Source organism: Herpailurus yagouaroundi, unplaced genomic scaffold (genome assembly GCF_014898765.1).
Source record: "Herpailurus yagouaroundi ecotype Mexico unplaced genomic scaffold, PumYag 206, whole genome shotgun sequence".
Taxonomy (NCBI): domain Eukaryota; kingdom Metazoa; phylum Chordata; class Mammalia; order Carnivora; family Felidae; genus Herpailurus; species Herpailurus yagouaroundi.
The window spans coordinates 1,558,062-1,575,535 of NW_024412437.1; the positions used below are offsets into that span (position 1 = coordinate 1,558,062).

Sequence of the window (17,474 nt, forward strand, 5' to 3'; positions counted from 1 at the left end):
TCAACTCTGGGCTGCTGTTTTCCTATATCTTCTTCTTCTTCTTCTTAATTTATTTTGAGAGAGTGAGAGTGTGCACGAGTGCGTGCGGGGAAGTGGCAGAGAGAAAGGCGGGGGGTGGGGGGGAGGGACAATTCCAAGCAGGCTCTGCACTGTCAGTCGAACAGGGGCTTGAACTCCCAAATCGTGAGAACACGACCTGAGCTGAAATCGAGTCGGACGCTTAACCGACTGAGCCACCCAGGCGCCCCTCTCCTCTTGGTTCTTTTTTTTTTTTTTTTTTAAACGTTTTATTTGTTTTTGAGACAGGGAGAGACAGAGCACGAACAGGGGAGGGGCAGAGAGAGGGAGACACAGAATCTGAAACAGGCTCCAGGCTCTGAGCTGTCAGCACAGAGCTCGACGCGGGGCTTGAACTCACAGACCGCGAGATCATGACCTGAGCCGAAGTCGGCCGCCCAACCGACTGAGCCACCCAGGCGTCCCTCTCCTCTAGGTTCTTAACAAGGGTGTAGTGGAAGGAATGGGCAGGTCACAGACCGGCTCTGGTTCCAGTTTTCAGCAATACTCAGTGGCAAAGTAACTTCGGTCCCAGCACCTGATAAAGGCACCAGGCACTAAAGGTCAAGGTCCGGAAGGCAAGTCGTAGATGGCAGATACCACCGGTCATGACCAAAGGCATTTCTGAAAACAGACAAGTTTTCTGTTCCTGTGGGACACGGTCCTCTTGCCACAGAATCCAACACCTTCTGTCAAAGCTTGGGCTGTTATTTGGGAATCTTGAAATAGATGGCACTCTGTCTGTGGTGGACGCTCAGTGCCTATTTGTAGGTTTAAATACATGCAGCCAAAGTCCTGAAGACCAAATGAATTTGTGAGCCTGAGGGGTCAGAGCCCACATCCTCGGTTCATCCTGACATTGACTGACATGCCTGCAGGTGCTGCTCTGACCCTCCAGGGCATCTGACTGCCATGCGGCCTGAAGGAAGAAAGGAGACCCACGCGTGGCCCTCAGTCAGAGGTGCGTGTGGAGTGTGCAGGGGTCAGAGATGAAGCAGCAGGTGCACAGCCAGTTTCCAAGGGACAAGTCTTCCCCTCTTCCAGCCACCTGCAATGATGGGGAGGGAAGACGCCCCTGGGGAAGGTGGTCATTCAACCTGAGAAACTGGCTGTGTGTCCTGGGACTCAGACAGGCCGATGGTGGCCGACATGTGATTTCATTCGGAGGAACTACAGACGTTGCTCCTTTTAGTGGCAAGGCCACGACAGCCGAGGATGGCCTTTTCCTTTCCGTTTATTCCTGTAAAATGGGTCAACTGGGCACCATAGCCACCTATACTCTAAACTCTCCCAGAGCAGCAGCAGCGAAGGCACCACTATCAATGGTAAAAATAATAGCCTGCACTTACCACGCTCCCTTGGCATCACGCCTTCCAGGTGCCTTCCATGCACTAACTCACTGAGTGCTAGACCAGCCTAGCCCATCAAGTCACAGTCTCCCCACTTCAGAGAGGGGTTAGCGAGGTTTACGGAAACTGCTCAAGGACAAGGAGCTGTGAATCCCAAAGCCCGGCCCCAGAGCTGTGCTCAGAACCACCGTTCATCGCTCATCCTGAGGACAGAGTGATCCAGTCAGCCTTGGCCCGAGTATCTGCACCCCGACCCCCCAGCCATTGTCTCCAACAAGTAAGTTAGGAAACAAAAAAGGGGAGAAAAGGGTGTGTGGGGGATTCCCCCAGAAGGTGCCCCATCTTTAGGGCTGTGGAAGCCTTCTTCATTGGGCTTGTATTTCCCCGGAAGGTGAGCTCTGCTTTCCAGAGTCCATTTTAGCCAGTCACTCTTGATTTTCATTTCCTTCAAAGTAAAGTTTCCCTTAGAGCAATGGAATCCAAAACAGCACATTTCCTTTACGTTTATGTCTGTTGTACCATCACAAGCATCCTTTGCAGACTTGGGAAAACCTAATTTGATCAAACTTTTAAAACCCACAGGCTTTATGTCTTTTATCATTCCTTTCTTTCATAACATTTCCTTCCTTATTACATAAGCAGGCAGATGTCTAAAGCTTGCCCTGAAAGGAGTTAAGTGAGCCTCGAATGGATTAAAAACTGGCAAAGCTTTGATCTGGGTAGTGAAATGTCTTGCTCCAGAGGAAGAGGAAAGAGGCTTAGGCATTTGGTGAATTTCACTCAAAGCCTGACCAAGCTGCCCTGGGAAGCAGCAGAGTTCAAAGCTACGGGGACACTCCTTAGATACAGCAAAGCCCAGCTATGGCCCTGCTTCTTTCTTGCTGGAAATTTCTATTAATTCAACAAAGGACAGAGATAACAGACTGCTAACACATTAGGAAATACAGCACGTACACGTATTATTTACTTTCTTTAAGCCTGAGGTGTATGTTAGCTGATCATTTACCAGCCTGTTACTAGTCAATTCCTCACAAAGCCAAGAGCAAAGGGGAGCCCAGAGCCCACCAGAGCCAGAGGAAGACAGGCAGGCAGCCCTCATACGCCGATGAGGTGGAGATCCTAGCTAGGTGCTCAACATATAAATAATGTACCTTTAAAATTTTCACATGTAGTTAAAAGAACTCTAGTAAACCGTTGTTTGCAAATTATCTTTTCTAGAATTACCCTTTGTGAGCCATAAATTAACCAAACCCAGGAACACTCAGATTTACCAAAGTGTAGACATGATCAAAGGGTTACAGGTGATCTTAACATGCAGGTATTAGGTGGACTTTTGGACTTGTAAATAACACTCTGGTCTATCTCTGAAATCCATGTAATACTAAAAGCATGGAAATATGGGCTCACTGTAGGCTGAAATATTGCTAAAGAGATCATCAGAGCTGCAATAATTGTAGGGCTAGAAAAAAATCTCTTTGTATTCACATCAAATGTATACAACACTGAAAATGATTTCATTAAACTATTCAAGAGCCATCTGATACAGCTATAGAGAGACAAAAATAGATGCTATAAATTTACCAAACATTTACTTCAAAACAGATATCACCCTCGGAAAGTTGTAATTATTTTCTCTCTACCTTGTTCCTGTGCCTTTGAGGAATAATGTCAATCTGGTTTAGGTGGAAAGAGGTGCATCTGGAAAGGAATACTACATAAAAGAAATCGAACACTTCCATGATGGAGAGATTTTCCCGGCCTGTTCATGGACTATTCTCGCCTACCTGGCTTGCGCCTCTGATTTCCCCCCATTCCTGTGTACTAAATTTTCCATCACAGTTCTTTTATTTTTTTTTAATTTTTTAAACTTTTATTATTTTTTTTTTTTAATTTCTTTTTTTTTTAATGTCTATTTATTTTTGAGAAAGAGAGAGACAGAGTGCAAGTGGGGGAGGGGCAGAGAGAGAGGGAGACACAGAATCTGAAACAGGCTCCAGGCTCTGAGCGGTTAGCACAGAGCCCGATGCGGGGCTCGAACCCACAGACTGTGAGATCATGACCTGAGCCGAAGTCGGACGCTCAACCGACTGAGCCACCCAGGCGCCCCAAACTTTTATTTTTTTTAATGTTTATTTATTTTTGAGTAAGAAAGATAGAGTGCAAGTGGGGGAGGGGCAGAGAGCGAGGGAAACACAGAATGTGAAGCAGGCTCCAGGCTCTAAGCTGTCAGCACAGAGCTGGATGCGGAGCTCCAACTCATGAGCCGTGAGATCATGACTTGAGCTGAAGTCAAGTCTGATGCTCAACCAACTGAGCCACCCAGGCACTCCTCCATCATGGTTCTTTTAAAACCACGTGACACAAAATACACACAAGTCTTTATGTCCATTTTTTTTTTTTTTTAAGTAGGCTCCACACCCAGTGCAGAGCCCAACATGGGGCCCAAATCCACAACCATGAGATCAAGGCCCAAGCCGAGATCAAGAGGCAGATGCTCAAATGACTACGCCACCCAGGTGCCCCTTTTACATCATAATTTTATTTAAACTCTATACATCCTAATCAGTTCTTTCTGCCCCAACTCACAAGAGTAGGTGTAAATAAGGTGTCAGGAGCATGTCTTAAAAATCAAATCTGAGCACCCTCCCCCAGCAGAGAGAGATACTCTCAAAATATTGCTGACAACACGTCTTCATTTTTTCAAATACCTACTGAGCGCCTACTAGGCGTGGGAAGGAACATCAAGATGCGAAACATGAAGGTCAAAGAATCTGCAACCTAGAAGCTGGGGCAACGCAAAGGTGTGAATGCATATGAAGAATGGCAGCACCTGGTAAGGGATGAAGGCTGGGGCAGGTGCACGTTGGGGGCGAGCAGGGCTGAAAACCCTCGCAAGGGCTGCAGCCATCCAGGGCAGGGGCTATTTTCTAAATCACACAAATGCCCAGGCCCCACCAACTGGTACCTGGGCATGTTTGGGCTGGGTGAGGACCTTCAAGGATCTGAGAGACTAGAAGAATTAGGATCTATTCCCTATCGGCTGAAAGCTGTGACTGTTAAGAACAAAAGACAATTGACATGAGACAGATGCTTAAAAAGGCCCCAAACTCCCTCTATACACAAAGCTTTGGTATTCAATCTGCTGTGATGGAGACATTTTAAGACATTTTAACACCCGTACAAATGGGCGATTCTCTGCTAGAGGCAATTAAGAGTTACCTTGGTGATCAACATAAGGCTTGAAGGCCTGAAGGATTTTTGGCACAGCCACCCCCATGTCAAGTTCCGTCAGAGTTAGTTCATTCATAAAGTAGGGGAGCTGGAGGAAAGAAGTAAACAATGAATGAGACATTAGTTACCCGGTCAATGTTAGAATTCAACATACTCTCAGAAGGAACGACAGTCAAGATTTTGGGGACACATTCATCTAACCAAAATTTATGGAGCACGTACAATATACTAGGCATCATCCTACAGAGAGACCTGTGGATGAGTCAGGCGAGGTCCTTGCTCTCGTGCGGTTTATGTTGGAGAGGTGGAAACAGATAAAGAAGTAGACAAATAAATAACCTGAGAGAGTGATTAGTGTTACAGAGAAAGTAAGGCAAGTAGTGGGATAGAGGGAGCTGGGGTGTGGGTGGGAGGTGGCTATTTTGGCCAAGGAAGTCAGCGAAGGCTTCTGTGAAGAGTGCTGTCTGGCTAGAGACCTGACTGAGGAGAAGGCATCAGCCATGTTGATCAGGTCACTAGAGTTGGCTACAGTGTGGGAAAGTGGACCTCTCTTAGACTACTAACTGCTCCAACGTTTCTGATAGGCAAATTCATGGTATTTATTAAAATCCTTGGGAAAAAAAAAAATCACATCCCTTGAACCAGTGCTTGACATTTTCCTTTTGCCTACCCTGGATTCGAGTTCCTCACTCTACCCCGAGAGACTGGTCTGTGCAAACCACATCAATGGGCTATCCTGCCCTCTGGCTTCTGGCTGGGCTTGACCCATGGGATACACCAATGGGCAGGGAAGAAGGGAGGTACATGGGGAAGAGTATTGTCAGGGATTTGTCTCCTCCCTCTGTTGAAGGCCACCACTCCTGTCAGACAGGCAACACAGCCATGCTGCCCAAGGCCTGGTAATTGCTCCTTGCTTTTGCCCCTACAGGGAGCGGTAACCCTCCCCTACAGAGAGCTGCCAGCCCTGGGTCCTGCCCTGTCCCTTTTGGTTTTCCTACACTGGCCCACACATTATAAATCTTCCCCTTAATCAACTCTCCTCTCAGGTTACTCCCCTTGAGTGTGCTGTTTCTTGCTGGGACTCCAACTAATATAGCATCAGTCGGAATTTGCTCTAAAGAAAATAATCTGAGTACTCATATGCTTAGAAATTCCTACTTTGCCTCAAGATGACAGAATTAACCCATCCATGTTTCTTTCACCTGAATTGCATGTGTAAGACATGCAATATACTGAAATTAGAGAGGTTATGATGGCTGTGATGGACAAAATGTGACTAGAGACAGTACTCAAACGTGCATGTGAATTGGTGGTTGCTGTATTTGGAAAACCTTTTTCCAAGGCATCAATGTTATGTGGCAGTTGGCCTCCCTATCAGCCTACAGAATGCTACTTGGCCAAGAATGTAGCCAAATTCTTGCACCCTTGCCCCAGACTGTTTTGTCTATTATCAGCACTCTAATACCCAGTGAGTCAGGGGCACGCTGCGTTTCTGTGGGAACAGCAGTCCGACACTGACCAAGGGGAGTGAATGCAGAGAGGGTCTCAGTTCCCAGACTCCTGTCCAACGTCCCAGTCCTCCTATCCTGTGCCCTGCAGTTCCCCGCAAGGGCAGAGGAGAAACCTAAGACAAGGGAAGGGCTGTGGGACTGGGGACTGAGAAAGACTCGGTAGGGCTGAGCTGGGCTCTAATCACCAGTAAGCAGAACGGGGAGGGACTCAGCAGGACCTGGCTTCCTACTTATTCACCAGAGTGCCCAACTCCAAGATTCTAGAACATCTCTAAGCACCCTCCCCCTCCAAATCACAACTGATCTGAATCAAAACTCTCAGGTCCAGGCCCTAGCCTGGTCAGCCTCCTTCGTACTCTGTAGGGGAAGGCAAGGAAAAGTCACTCCTTCTGCTCTTTTCAACCAGAAACTCTCTTCTTCCCACCCAAAGGCACCACCGTGAGGTAAGAACCCACTGCGTGTTCTTTACCCTCCCGAGTAAACCCAGCCGGACATCCAGGTGTATGGAACATTCTCAGGTTGGTGGGGGGAACGCTGGAAGTTGTCTGCGATAACAACATTTGCTGACCCGGGGCACAAGAGGCCCATGATGACTGAGGCCCCATGGCGGTGTTGGGAGGGGCCGGCTAGGGCCAAGAATGTACTTGCTTGTTGGGGCAGAAAGTCAGCTTGCTTTAAACCATCACTGGGCACCAGATACACACACAGGGCTGCTCTTTCACAACATGAGTCACTCTCACATGGGAGGGTGACAAACTGAGACTGCAGGGCAAGGACATCAAAGAGTTCTCCACATGTCAGGCCTTCAGGGGAAAGCAGGAGACGGGAGACCTTTGCCACAGCAGACAGCTGTGCGGGCTCTTGTACTGGCCGTTAACCAACACTGGCTACCAGGTTTAGTCCTTCCCGGGATATCTGGATACTGGTGATAGTAAGACTTCTCTTGGCAAGGGTGGTAGGAGGTTCAGAATTTGAGTAATATCCTACTTCTGTTTATTCCATCACATCCAGGGTGTCCTCTGGTCTGCAGGGGGGCAGTCAGGGCTAGCAGCTGGGGTCAAGGTGGAGCTGCTGAGGCTGGCAATGGAGGGGGCACAGTCCCTGTCTCTGAACTACTGGTACTACTGAATCTAGGCCACTTTTCTCCATCCTAACCTTCTAGCGCTTCTGACCTCACACCACAAAAGGCAGCTTTAAGTCTGTAAACTGAAAAAGCCCGTGACCAGCAGGGGGAGAAGATGAAAATGACAGACTTTCCCTCAACTTCCTCTGGGATGAGAGAGCCCACCGATCTCCGCCAGGAGGGCAGAGGTTCCATGGACTTCCAGCACCCGAGAGAAGCGAATGTGTGTAACAGGGAGAGCAGTGTCCTGTCTGGAGCTGAGGTATGCCTGCTCTCTGCCTCCCATGCCAGGGACCCCAGCCTTCACGCTCGGGGAAGGGCCTCTGGGAAAAGAGGAGCGTTGGCCCCGCCTGCGTGTCTTGACCCAGGAGCTCAAGCTCTCCACCATTCTCCAGAAAGAGGGAAGAGGTGGAGTGAGCTCCAGCGCGGCTGCCTGTTTACAAACACGGGAGGGTGACCGCCACTTCCTGCCCTCCTCTTGGACCCGGCTGGCAGAGCGGTTTCAACCCTCAATCTACCTGCAAAACAACAGCTGACCTGTGTCAGCTGAGCCCCCCCAAATCCCTGCCCTGAATTCTGCCTCAAAATCCACTCTTCCAGCTCAGAAGGCAGCCTCTCCTCTTCACCAGGGGTTAGGGAAGAGAGGACACTGGCCTCCGGCTGGCACACACAGCCTGCCAGGGCTTGATCTGTCACCCGGGGCTTGGTCTGTCACCCAAAGGAAAGATGAAAAGTCACATCGAAGCTTCTCCATGCCCACATTTTCCTTCTAATGCAATTTTACCTTAGCTCACCGTTTCCTAACCTGGAGTCCTTGAACTCTCTGAAGTCATGGGCAAAATTCTGCATCACTATGCATTTTTCTATGGAAAGAATCCATTCATTTCTGCGTCTCAAAGGTATCTATGACCCAGAAAGATCCACTGATTTAAGCTGCTGACTGTGCAACTTCTCAGTGACGATTTGGGGACCGAAGTGACTCTTCCTTGGCTGGGTCTTTGCTTGGTCAAAAACTTACTTCTAAGTAACCTAGACAAGGTCTCTGGGTTGGCAGAGGTGGTAACCAAGTTACTCATTTAGTGGCAATCGTGAGTAATATTTATGCAGTTTAAAATTACTTCCAAGTGGGCCCTTGATCAGCACCAGGACTGGTGTTTTTCAGCAAAGAGAGAGCCCAAAATAAAATACCATCTGGCCAGAAGTAAAGGTCAAACCCAGACACATTTAGAGTTCCATGCTAACTTTCCCGGCCTGGAGAGGCAGCGCGACTTGGGAAAGAGGTTTGTAGTCTGGCACTTTTCTCAGCAAGGATGGTGCGGCCCCTAGACGGTGAGGCTAGGTGGGCTCCAGAAATACAATTTAAGTCCCTTACTAATTGAAGGATAGTAGTGGTCTACACGACAAACCAGCTACAAAAGCTCACATTTTCCCACATCAGATTCTGGACTATCACCTAAAATAGATAACAATGTGGGCAACAAAAAGGAAAGTGTAAACACGAACATTCATTAAGTCCCTAGGTATGGTTAGTCATAGGGCCAAGGTCACAGCTGTTGTTCTCATATGTTATAGGCTTCAAGCCAAATTATTTTTCACTTATGATATAATGATACAAAACTTCCAAATTAAGAAGTATGAAAATTGGAAGCCTCTTGTGTGGAAAATGATACCTTTATTTTGCTGAGTTTCATTTGGATTTTCTTAGACACCAGATCAGACCAATATTTCTCTCCTAAGAAGTCCCAAAACATTCTTCCAAGCAAGGCATTCACCCAGGCTTCCTGTTCTTCCTCCTCCGAGGGTGGAGCCTCTGGCAACTGAAAAGAAAAGGAACTGAAATTAGCTGGAAAGCAACTGGAGAACAAGACAGGTGCTTATTTTCACAAAGTCACTGAAGGTTCCCTTCCTATAGAGATGGGCGACCACGGGAGTTGTATTTCTTTCCTATAAATTACAAGTCTCACATTATGTCAGTGAATAGAAAAAAGGAGAAACAAAAGCCACCACCACAGATAAAAACTCCTCTTTGTCTGTTTTCTTCTACTACCCGTCTTCCTGTGAACCAGCTAATATTTCATACAATCAGTTCAACCAGATTGTCCTGCCTCCCAAATTACCTTGGTACCCACTTTTGACTAATGACATCTCTGATTAAATGTCTGCCTATCTCTTCCAGCTGAGGCTTCCTGGACATATAACCATGAGGCTGGTCCTCACAAAGCAGCCCGAAAACGTCCCATACCCAGGACTCCTACAGTCAGCCAGGTTCTTATGAACCCACAGCCCTCTTGGGCGAGAGAGAGGCAGGGAGGGTGCTTACACTGGGCCCTATACCCAGAGATACTCATTTAAGCGGATATCAGAATTTTCAGAAGCTCTCTCATTGATGTCCCGAACAGGTGAGGTTGAGAACCACAGCCCTGGATTAGAGAGAGCTCGCTCTCGAGAATTCTGTGAAATTCCTACAGCTCTTCTCCCCAAGTCAGCCCAGTGAGATACCCTGGGTCTCACCTCCACTTGGTACAACCTGTCTTAAACATCTAGCATGGCCAGCGTGTAAGGCGGGAGAAGGACAAATTTGAGTTAGTTTCTGGTTTCCAAGGCTAATCATCAGATGACGGACCCTGGCCTGGAGAGGGCCAGGTAGGGTGTGGCAGGGCACCTGGCAGTGCAGGTAATGCTTGTTGACCACCATCGTGGTCACTGTTGCTGCCCCCTGACCCTGCGCCAGGCCCCGTGATAAGACTGTTTCTCAGGCTCCCTCATTTATGCCCTACGATGCCCCAGAAACATGGAACCCTTACTTCTATTTTAGGGATGAGGAAACGGACTTGGAACCATTCAGTGTCCTGCCCGAGGCCCCTCATTTATCAGCACAGCCTGACTCAGAGCCTCCTTCTCCCTGATCTCCACCTGCTCTGTCCCGAGGGAGGAAGGTGGTGTGACTGGCACCTGGTGGGACAAGACATTTCCTTATGTTGAGGTCTCTAATTACACTACGGCCTTACAGAAACAATTTGCCTTGGAAAGCAAAGACCAAAAAAACTAGAAACGCAGAAATCAGCGAGTTGTTCACCCTTTCTCTTCCCTCTACGGTTTGTACAAATGCATCTGCTCTGACCTTATGGGCTGTCTGCGGCCATAACGCACGTCAGATGCCCTCGCCCTCTTCACACTTTTAGTGTGTGTGTGCTCATGCCAGCGCTGTCTGTGGCAGGCAGCTGTGACTGCCCACGTCACAGTTGTGTGCCTTGGCCAGAGGGACTGTACCCAGGTGGCCTGTGCTCGTGGACCTGACGCTTGGAGATCTGATGACTTGTTGAGTACCCCAAAGGCCTGTGGCATGTACCTACATGGACTTTTCTGAAGCCTGGACTTCTGAGGGTCCAAGGCAGGGGAACCGGTCACTGAGCTTGTACAGGGCCTAGTGGACTGAGTGGCACCCACCTGTCCACTAGTCTTGTCAGAGCAGATGCCGTCTCTCTCCTTGGGGGTCTGGGAGTTTGCTTGTGGTTTTTAATCTAATGTTATCGCACATAAGGGGAGACTATCAGGGGACATTTTGTGTTCTAGGAGTCCTTTAAATTCGGGTATTTTCATGGGTGTCCCTTAGGAATGTTGGTGAGTCTCATTAAAAAAAAAAATTAACTCTGGGGGCGCCGGGGTGGCTCAGTCGGTTGAGTGTCTGACTCTTGGCTTTGTCTCAGGTGATGATCCCACGGTTTGTGGGACTGAGCCTCGCATCGGGCTCTGCACTGACATCGGGCTCTTTCTCTCCCTCTCTCTCTGCCCCTCTCCTGCGCACACACTCTCTCTCTCAAAATAAAAACAACTAAACTCTTGTTTAAAAAATAATACGTGTTGGTCATTCCAACACTTCAATGGATATACAGTACCTCTGTTCTTTCCAGTGCTGTAATATCTTTTGATATTAACCAAGACTTTTTTTTTTTTTAAGATTTTAAGTAATCTCTATACCCAACGTGGAGCTTGAACCCAGAGATCAAGAGCCACATGCTCTACCGGCTGAGCCAGCCAGGCACCCCTAACCAAGACATTTCTAGTACCAGGTTCTAGATGCAGGAGCAGAAGTCTGTGATCACTGAGCACTCAGTCATGCCACAGATGGGACATGGTTTTGGGAATCACTTTTCTCTCTGCCTGAACATCTGCGCCCAGCCCCCAAGGGGATATGGTCCAGCTTCTCTGAGGTTACGGTCTTTGAGTCTCATCAGATTATCTACACAGGCTTCTGAGTAAACACCCATCCAAGAACAATGTCCTCCTCCCCCGGGTATTTAGACATTGCCAAGTTGTGCCCACACAGGGCAGCACGTGTCTTGCTTAGATCCGTAGGCAACATAAGAGGATTGGTTACTTTCCCTTCTCACGTGGGGGAGTCTACCCTTTATTAACCTTTCTTTACAACACTAGTTATTCACAGCAAACGGGTTTAGCACAAAAGAGCAAGAAACAAAGGCTATTTCACAATTTATGTTCCAAGCCAAACGCATACGATGTGGAAACAAATTTCTGAAATAACCGACAAGCAGGTTGTTTTTTCTTTTCAACAGTTCCTTCTCCAGGCTTCTCTCTTCACAAACTCATTGGAACAAAGAAAAATCCAAGAGCAGCAAAACATTGACAATGCATCGTAGCAGCTTTATGAACAAAATCTGGCTTCACCAGGCTACTAGAAAGAACTCATTTCCGATGAATGTCATAAAAATGTAAGAGCTTAAAGAATAAATATGCGTGTGTTTCCTAACATTGCTATTTGCCTGCAGGAAGGAATGTGAGAATATTCATTTCACCATTTCAACTATATACATACGTTCAGATAGGGTAACTTTCTCAAAATGACTTCCAAAAAAAGGCCTGGAGAGTCCGACGGCCTGAAGCTGAAGGAGGCCATCATGAGTGTCTGAGAAGCTCTTGGGATATAGTTTATTTTTTATTTTTTAATGTTTATTTATTTTTGAGAGAGAGACACACACAGAGACAGACAGAGTACAAGCCGGGGAAGGGCAGAGAGAGAGGGAGACACAGAATCTGAAGCAGGCTCCAGGCTCTGAGCTGTCAGCACAGAGCCCGATGCGGGACTTGAATTCAAAAACCGCGAGATCATGAGCTGAAGTTGGATGCTTAACTGACTGAGCCACCCAGGCGCCCTGGGACATAGTTTTTATTAAAAGCTAAACTCCAGAGTAAATTACAAATTTACTTAATTTTTTAGTGTAAACTTTCCTGTAACAAATGGCAGGAGGCCAAGGCCAACCCTGCTTTTTTTTGTTCCAAAGAGAGCTCAGAGCCTCTGCTCCTAAGGTTTGGTCACACACGATTTGGCGCCATCAGGGTTTCACAAAGGACTGCTGGGTCCAGGGGAAGGCACAACGGAAGACCCTTCCCCCAGGCCCGTCAACTGTCTCCCCAATTATAAAAACAATACATATTTATTACAGAAAACACCCATAATTCCACTATCTAGATATAGTTATTTAAAACATTTTTATTCTATTTCCTCTCAGTCTTTTTTTTCAATGTATGTAACTCTTTAGGACACAGAACTTTAAAAAATAATTGGATCGGGGCGCCTGGGTGGCGAAGTAGGTTAAGCGTCCGACTTCAGCCAGGTCACGATCTCGCGGTCCGTGGGTTCGAGCCCCGCATCGGGCTCTGGGCTGATGGCTCAGAGCCTGGAGCCTGTTTCCGATTCTGTGTCTCACTCTCTCTCTCTGCCCCTCCCCCGTTCACGCTCTGTCTCTCTCTGTCCCAAAAATAAATAAACGTTGAAAAAAAAAATTTAAAAAAAAAAAAAATAAAAAATAATTGGATCAAACTAACATGGTTTTGTATCTTCTTTTTTTTTTTTTTTTTTACAGCTTTACGGAGATACAGCTCACATAACACACAATGCACCCATTTAAAGAGTAAAATCTATGGTTTTTAGCATACTCACAGAGCTGTCACCACCATCAACTTTAGAACATTTTAATGACCCCCAAAAGAAACCTCGTGTTCCTGAGCAGCCCCTAGCCATTCTCCCCCAACTCCACCCCCACCACCGTCCCCACCGTCCCCAGGCAACCAACCATCAATTTATCTCCGTGAATTCGCCTCTTCTGGACATTTCACATGAGCGAATCATACAATATGTGCTCTTTTGTGACTGACCTTCTCTTCTGAGGCATCATGTTTCCAAGCTTTACCCGTGCTATAGCACATGTCCGTACATTATTCTTTTCTATTGCAGAATAACATTCTATTGTATGCATTTACCACATTCTATCCATCCATCAAGTGGTAGAAGTTTCCACTCTTGACTACTGTGAATAATGGAGCCATGAACGTTTGTGTACAAGTGTTTGCATGGCCATACGTTTCTGTTTCTCTGGGCCATATGCCTGGGGGTGGGACTGCTGGGTCGCACAGCTAGAGGTTCACTTTGAGGAGCTACCAAAGTGTTTCCCATAGCAGCTGCATTGTTTCACTTTCCCACCACCAACATACAATGCTTCTACCTCCCCTACTTCCTCACTAATATTTGCTATCATCTTTTTTTCATTCTAGCCATCCTAGTGGTTGTGAGGTGGTATCTCATTGTGGTTTTGATTCGCATTTCCCTGATGACTAATGACCGAGTATCTTTTCTAGGCTCACTGGCCATCTTTTTATCTTCTTTGGAGAAATAGCTATTCAAATCCTTTGCCCATTTTTTAGTTGGGTGATTCACTTTTTAAAAAAAGTGTTTGTTTATTTATTTATTATTTGTGGGGGGGGGAAGGTAGCAGTGAGAGAGGGGGAGAGAGAGAATCCCAAGCAGGCTCTGCACTGTCAGTGCAGAGCCCACTGTGGGGCTTGAACTCACAAACCATGAGATCATGACCTGAGCACAAGTCAGACTGACTGAACCACCCAGGTTCCCCATGGGTCATTCACCTTTTTATTATTCAGTGGTAAGAGTCCTTTAACTATTTTAGGTCCTAGCATATCAGATATATGATTTAGAGATACTTGCTCCCATTCTGTGTGTTGTCTTTTCACTTTCTTGATGGTATTGTTTGCGGCACAAGTTTTTAATTTTGATGAAATATATCCTTTTTTTTTTTTGAGAGAGAGAGAGACATCATGAGCTGGGGAGATGGGCAAAGGGGGAGAGAGAGAATCTTAAGCAGAATCCACATTCAGTGTTTGATGGGGCTCAACCCCATGACCCTGGGATCATGACCTGAGCCAAAATCAAGAGTTGGACGCTCAACTGACTGAGCCACCCAGGCGGCCCTACTTTATCTTTTTATAATTTTTTCTTTGGTTGCATGTACTTTCAGTGTCCTATCTAAAAAAGCTTTACCTAACCCAAGCCATAGAGATTTATGCTTATGTTTTCTTCTAAGAGTTTTATAGTTTTGAGCTCTTCTGAGTTAATTTTTGTGCATGGTGTGAGGTAGGGGTCCAACTTCATTCTTTTGTCACGTGGATACCAGTTGTTCCAGCACCATTTGTTGAAAAGACTATTCTTTCCTTCTCCCTGCTTCCCTGAACTGTCTTGGCACTCTTTTCTGTATCCTTTCTAACATTTATTTATGTATTTAAAAAATTTTTAATGTTTATTTTTGAGAGAGAGTGAGAGACTGAGCATGAGCAAGGGGAGGGGCAGAGAGAGAGGCAGACACAAAATCTGAAGCAGACTCTAAGCTCTGAGCTGTCAGCACAGAGCCCGATGCAGGGCTTGAACCCATGAACTGTGAGACCATGACCTGAGCCGAAGTCAGATGCTTAACTGACTGAACCACCCAGGTGCCCCTAAAATTTATTTTTAAATTAACTATATGGTTTCATGGTTTTTTTTACTCACTGTGTAAGGAGCACTTTTCAATTCTACTTTTAAATGTTTGAAGAGCTGTCTTTGAGCAGAGAAAGGGGAAGTTTTGGAAAACCACTCTCCCATTTAAGACTTTCTGGTTTCTGTTGGATTCCTATTTGCTTTTTAGGGTTCTCATCTGATAACAGCAAATAGGGAGTAATATCTTACAATCCAGTTCATAGGTAACAAGACAATTAGTACAACTAGTAATAATGAAGACAGGACACTCCAAACCTGGGAGGCCTACAGTATCTCTCAACATTTAGGATCTTCCCTGGATAATGAGCATGGAAGTGTGTGACACAATCGGAGTATCAGAGCCTTGCTCCTGGAGGACAGGCAAACCACTGCCCCACCGATGGTCCTTTCTCCCAGGCAGGCCACTTTGGGGCACACAGAACTAGCAGCCTCCAAGAGCATATCTGCAGGCAGCCCTGTGGTCCCCCTTCCTAAGCTAACCACACTAGGGGTAATGCTATGCCACCTGGAGACATTATTAAAAACAGAGTTTCCTTATTTTCTTCTTTTCTGAATTACTATTTAAATTTCCTCCTCAAACCAAGCAGACTACCTTGACAAGACAATAAACTCTGGCCTCCTCAGCCAGCCTCATGGTCTCTCAACTGTTCTAGATGTTGAGGTACCTGAACAGCAAGAAAATGGCACCAATACCACAGGGGTTTGGAGACTTTGGAGGCTTGCACAGCCTGTGGCTGTGGGACAAAGCAGTCCCAAGGGCCGGTCAGGGCTCGGTAACTGGTCACTAACCACTAAACAAGTGGAGAACCAGGCCTTTCCTTGAAAAGAGTGGTTTTATAATTCAAGTTTTGAGCTCCAAAGTGGTTTCAATATGCAGAATCCCCTGAATATGTTTTTAATTTTTGTAAGAATAATTACAATATTACTGTGTTGTTTTAGCACTGTTTAATACAAACCTAGTCTATATTTACCAATTACATCCTGGGTGTTTGTAACACAAGTTTGGCTCCTGAGCACCAGTGGCCCCATTCACCTCCTGACCTAGTCTGGCACTGGGTGAACGTGAGCAAGGAGGCCCAGTGGGTGGAAGCTGCCATTAGACTTGGAGCCTTCAGGGTAAGAGATGCTCTGACCATGGCCTACAAGGGGCAGCAGCAGGGGGACAGTGGGGAAGGGGAGAGGTTGAAGCGAAGGCCTGGAGCTGTGTCCCAAGCTCCCTCTACGAAAGAGGAGGGGACCTGCTACACTGGGTAAGCTCTGGCCGGTGGCTGACACTGGTGATGTGACAGTGTAACTTGAAAAAATGTCAAGGGTTCCTTTTTGTCTCTGAGCCCTTTCAGTTTCTCTCGGACTCATTATGTCAGAGGCAGTGGACCCTAAGAAATAACGTGGCCCAGTCTTTGGCAGGAAGAATGAACAGTAATCGCCACATCCAAAGGGTCCATATTTGGCAAGACTGTGGGGGCAAAGGCATTCATGGCTGGTGGGAACAAACACTGGTGCGACGCTTACGGAGGGGATTTGGTAACACCTCACAAAAATACATGTGCATTTACCTTCTGATGTGGCAACCTCACTTCTAAGATTTTATTTTAGAGATACACCCCCAACAACACAAAAATACACATGCACAAACTATTCACTCCATCACTGTTTGTAATTGCAAAATACTGGAAACAACCTCTAAGCCCCTATAAAAGAGAGAATGTCTATATACTGTGAAACATTTTTACAATGGAGTAAGTACTTTGCAGCTGTTTAAAAACAAGAGGAGGGAGAGACATCCAGGAACTGATGTGGAGTGATTTCCAGAATGTACTGGTAAGTGAAAAAAGTAAGGTACAAAATAGTATCCATAATATGCTACCATTTGACTAAGACAGAAGGGGCAATAAAGCCAGAAAGGATAAACTAGACACTAAGGAGATTGGCTTACGTCAGGGATGGAGGAATGGAAGATACCGGGTGGGGAGATGGCCCTTTTCTGAGTGTAGGTCTTTGCACAGCTTTGATCTCTGGAACCATGTTAATGTTTCACACGCACACAAAATTAAAAAAAAAAAAAAATTAAAAATGGAGGGAAAAGGTCCTTGGTTGCTTAAACTGCAAAATTAATAAGAAGTAAAACTGGTTAAGAACTACTTCCCCTGACTTAATTCAAGGAAAGCATGAAAAGAAATAAAAGTAGTACAGGAAGCTATAGCAGATCTTCCTTCCCCCAAATGGCACAATGGTATTTCCCAACCCACACGCTCTTCCAAGAACTTGCTACTTCTTCAGCAAGAAGTAGAATCTATACCCCCATCCTTGAACCTGGGAAGGTACACTGACTGCTCTAAAAGAACATGATGGAAGTGGTG

At 46.4% G+C, this 17,474-nt stretch overlaps 1 protein-coding gene and 1 long non-coding RNA gene across 7 annotated transcripts in view; one reads left to right on the forward strand and one right to left on the reverse strand.

The window, feature by feature from the left end:
• The window catches only part of TEX2 (testis expressed 2), a 106,791-nt gene that overhangs the window by 19,038 nt on the left and 70,279 nt on the right, over positions 1-17,474 (reverse strand). For all 6 annotated transcript variants that reach the window (XM_040452112.1, XM_040452107.1, XM_040452108.1 and 3 more), the window contains 2 exons: positions 8,942-9,088; positions 4,626-4,725 (listed from right to left, as the gene is read on the reverse strand). In XM_040452112.1, coding sequence (XP_040308046.1) covers positions 4,626-4,725; positions 8,942-9,088 — 247 coding nt within the window. The remainder of the gene's footprint in view (positions 1-4,625; positions 4,726-8,941; positions 9,089-17,474) is intronic.
• LOC121015279 (uncharacterized) lies at positions 7,427-12,057 on the forward strand. Its single transcript, XR_005783734.1, has 2 exons — positions 7,427-7,533; positions 11,846-12,057. It is a non-coding gene; the product is annotated as an uncharacterized LOC121015279 (long non-coding RNA).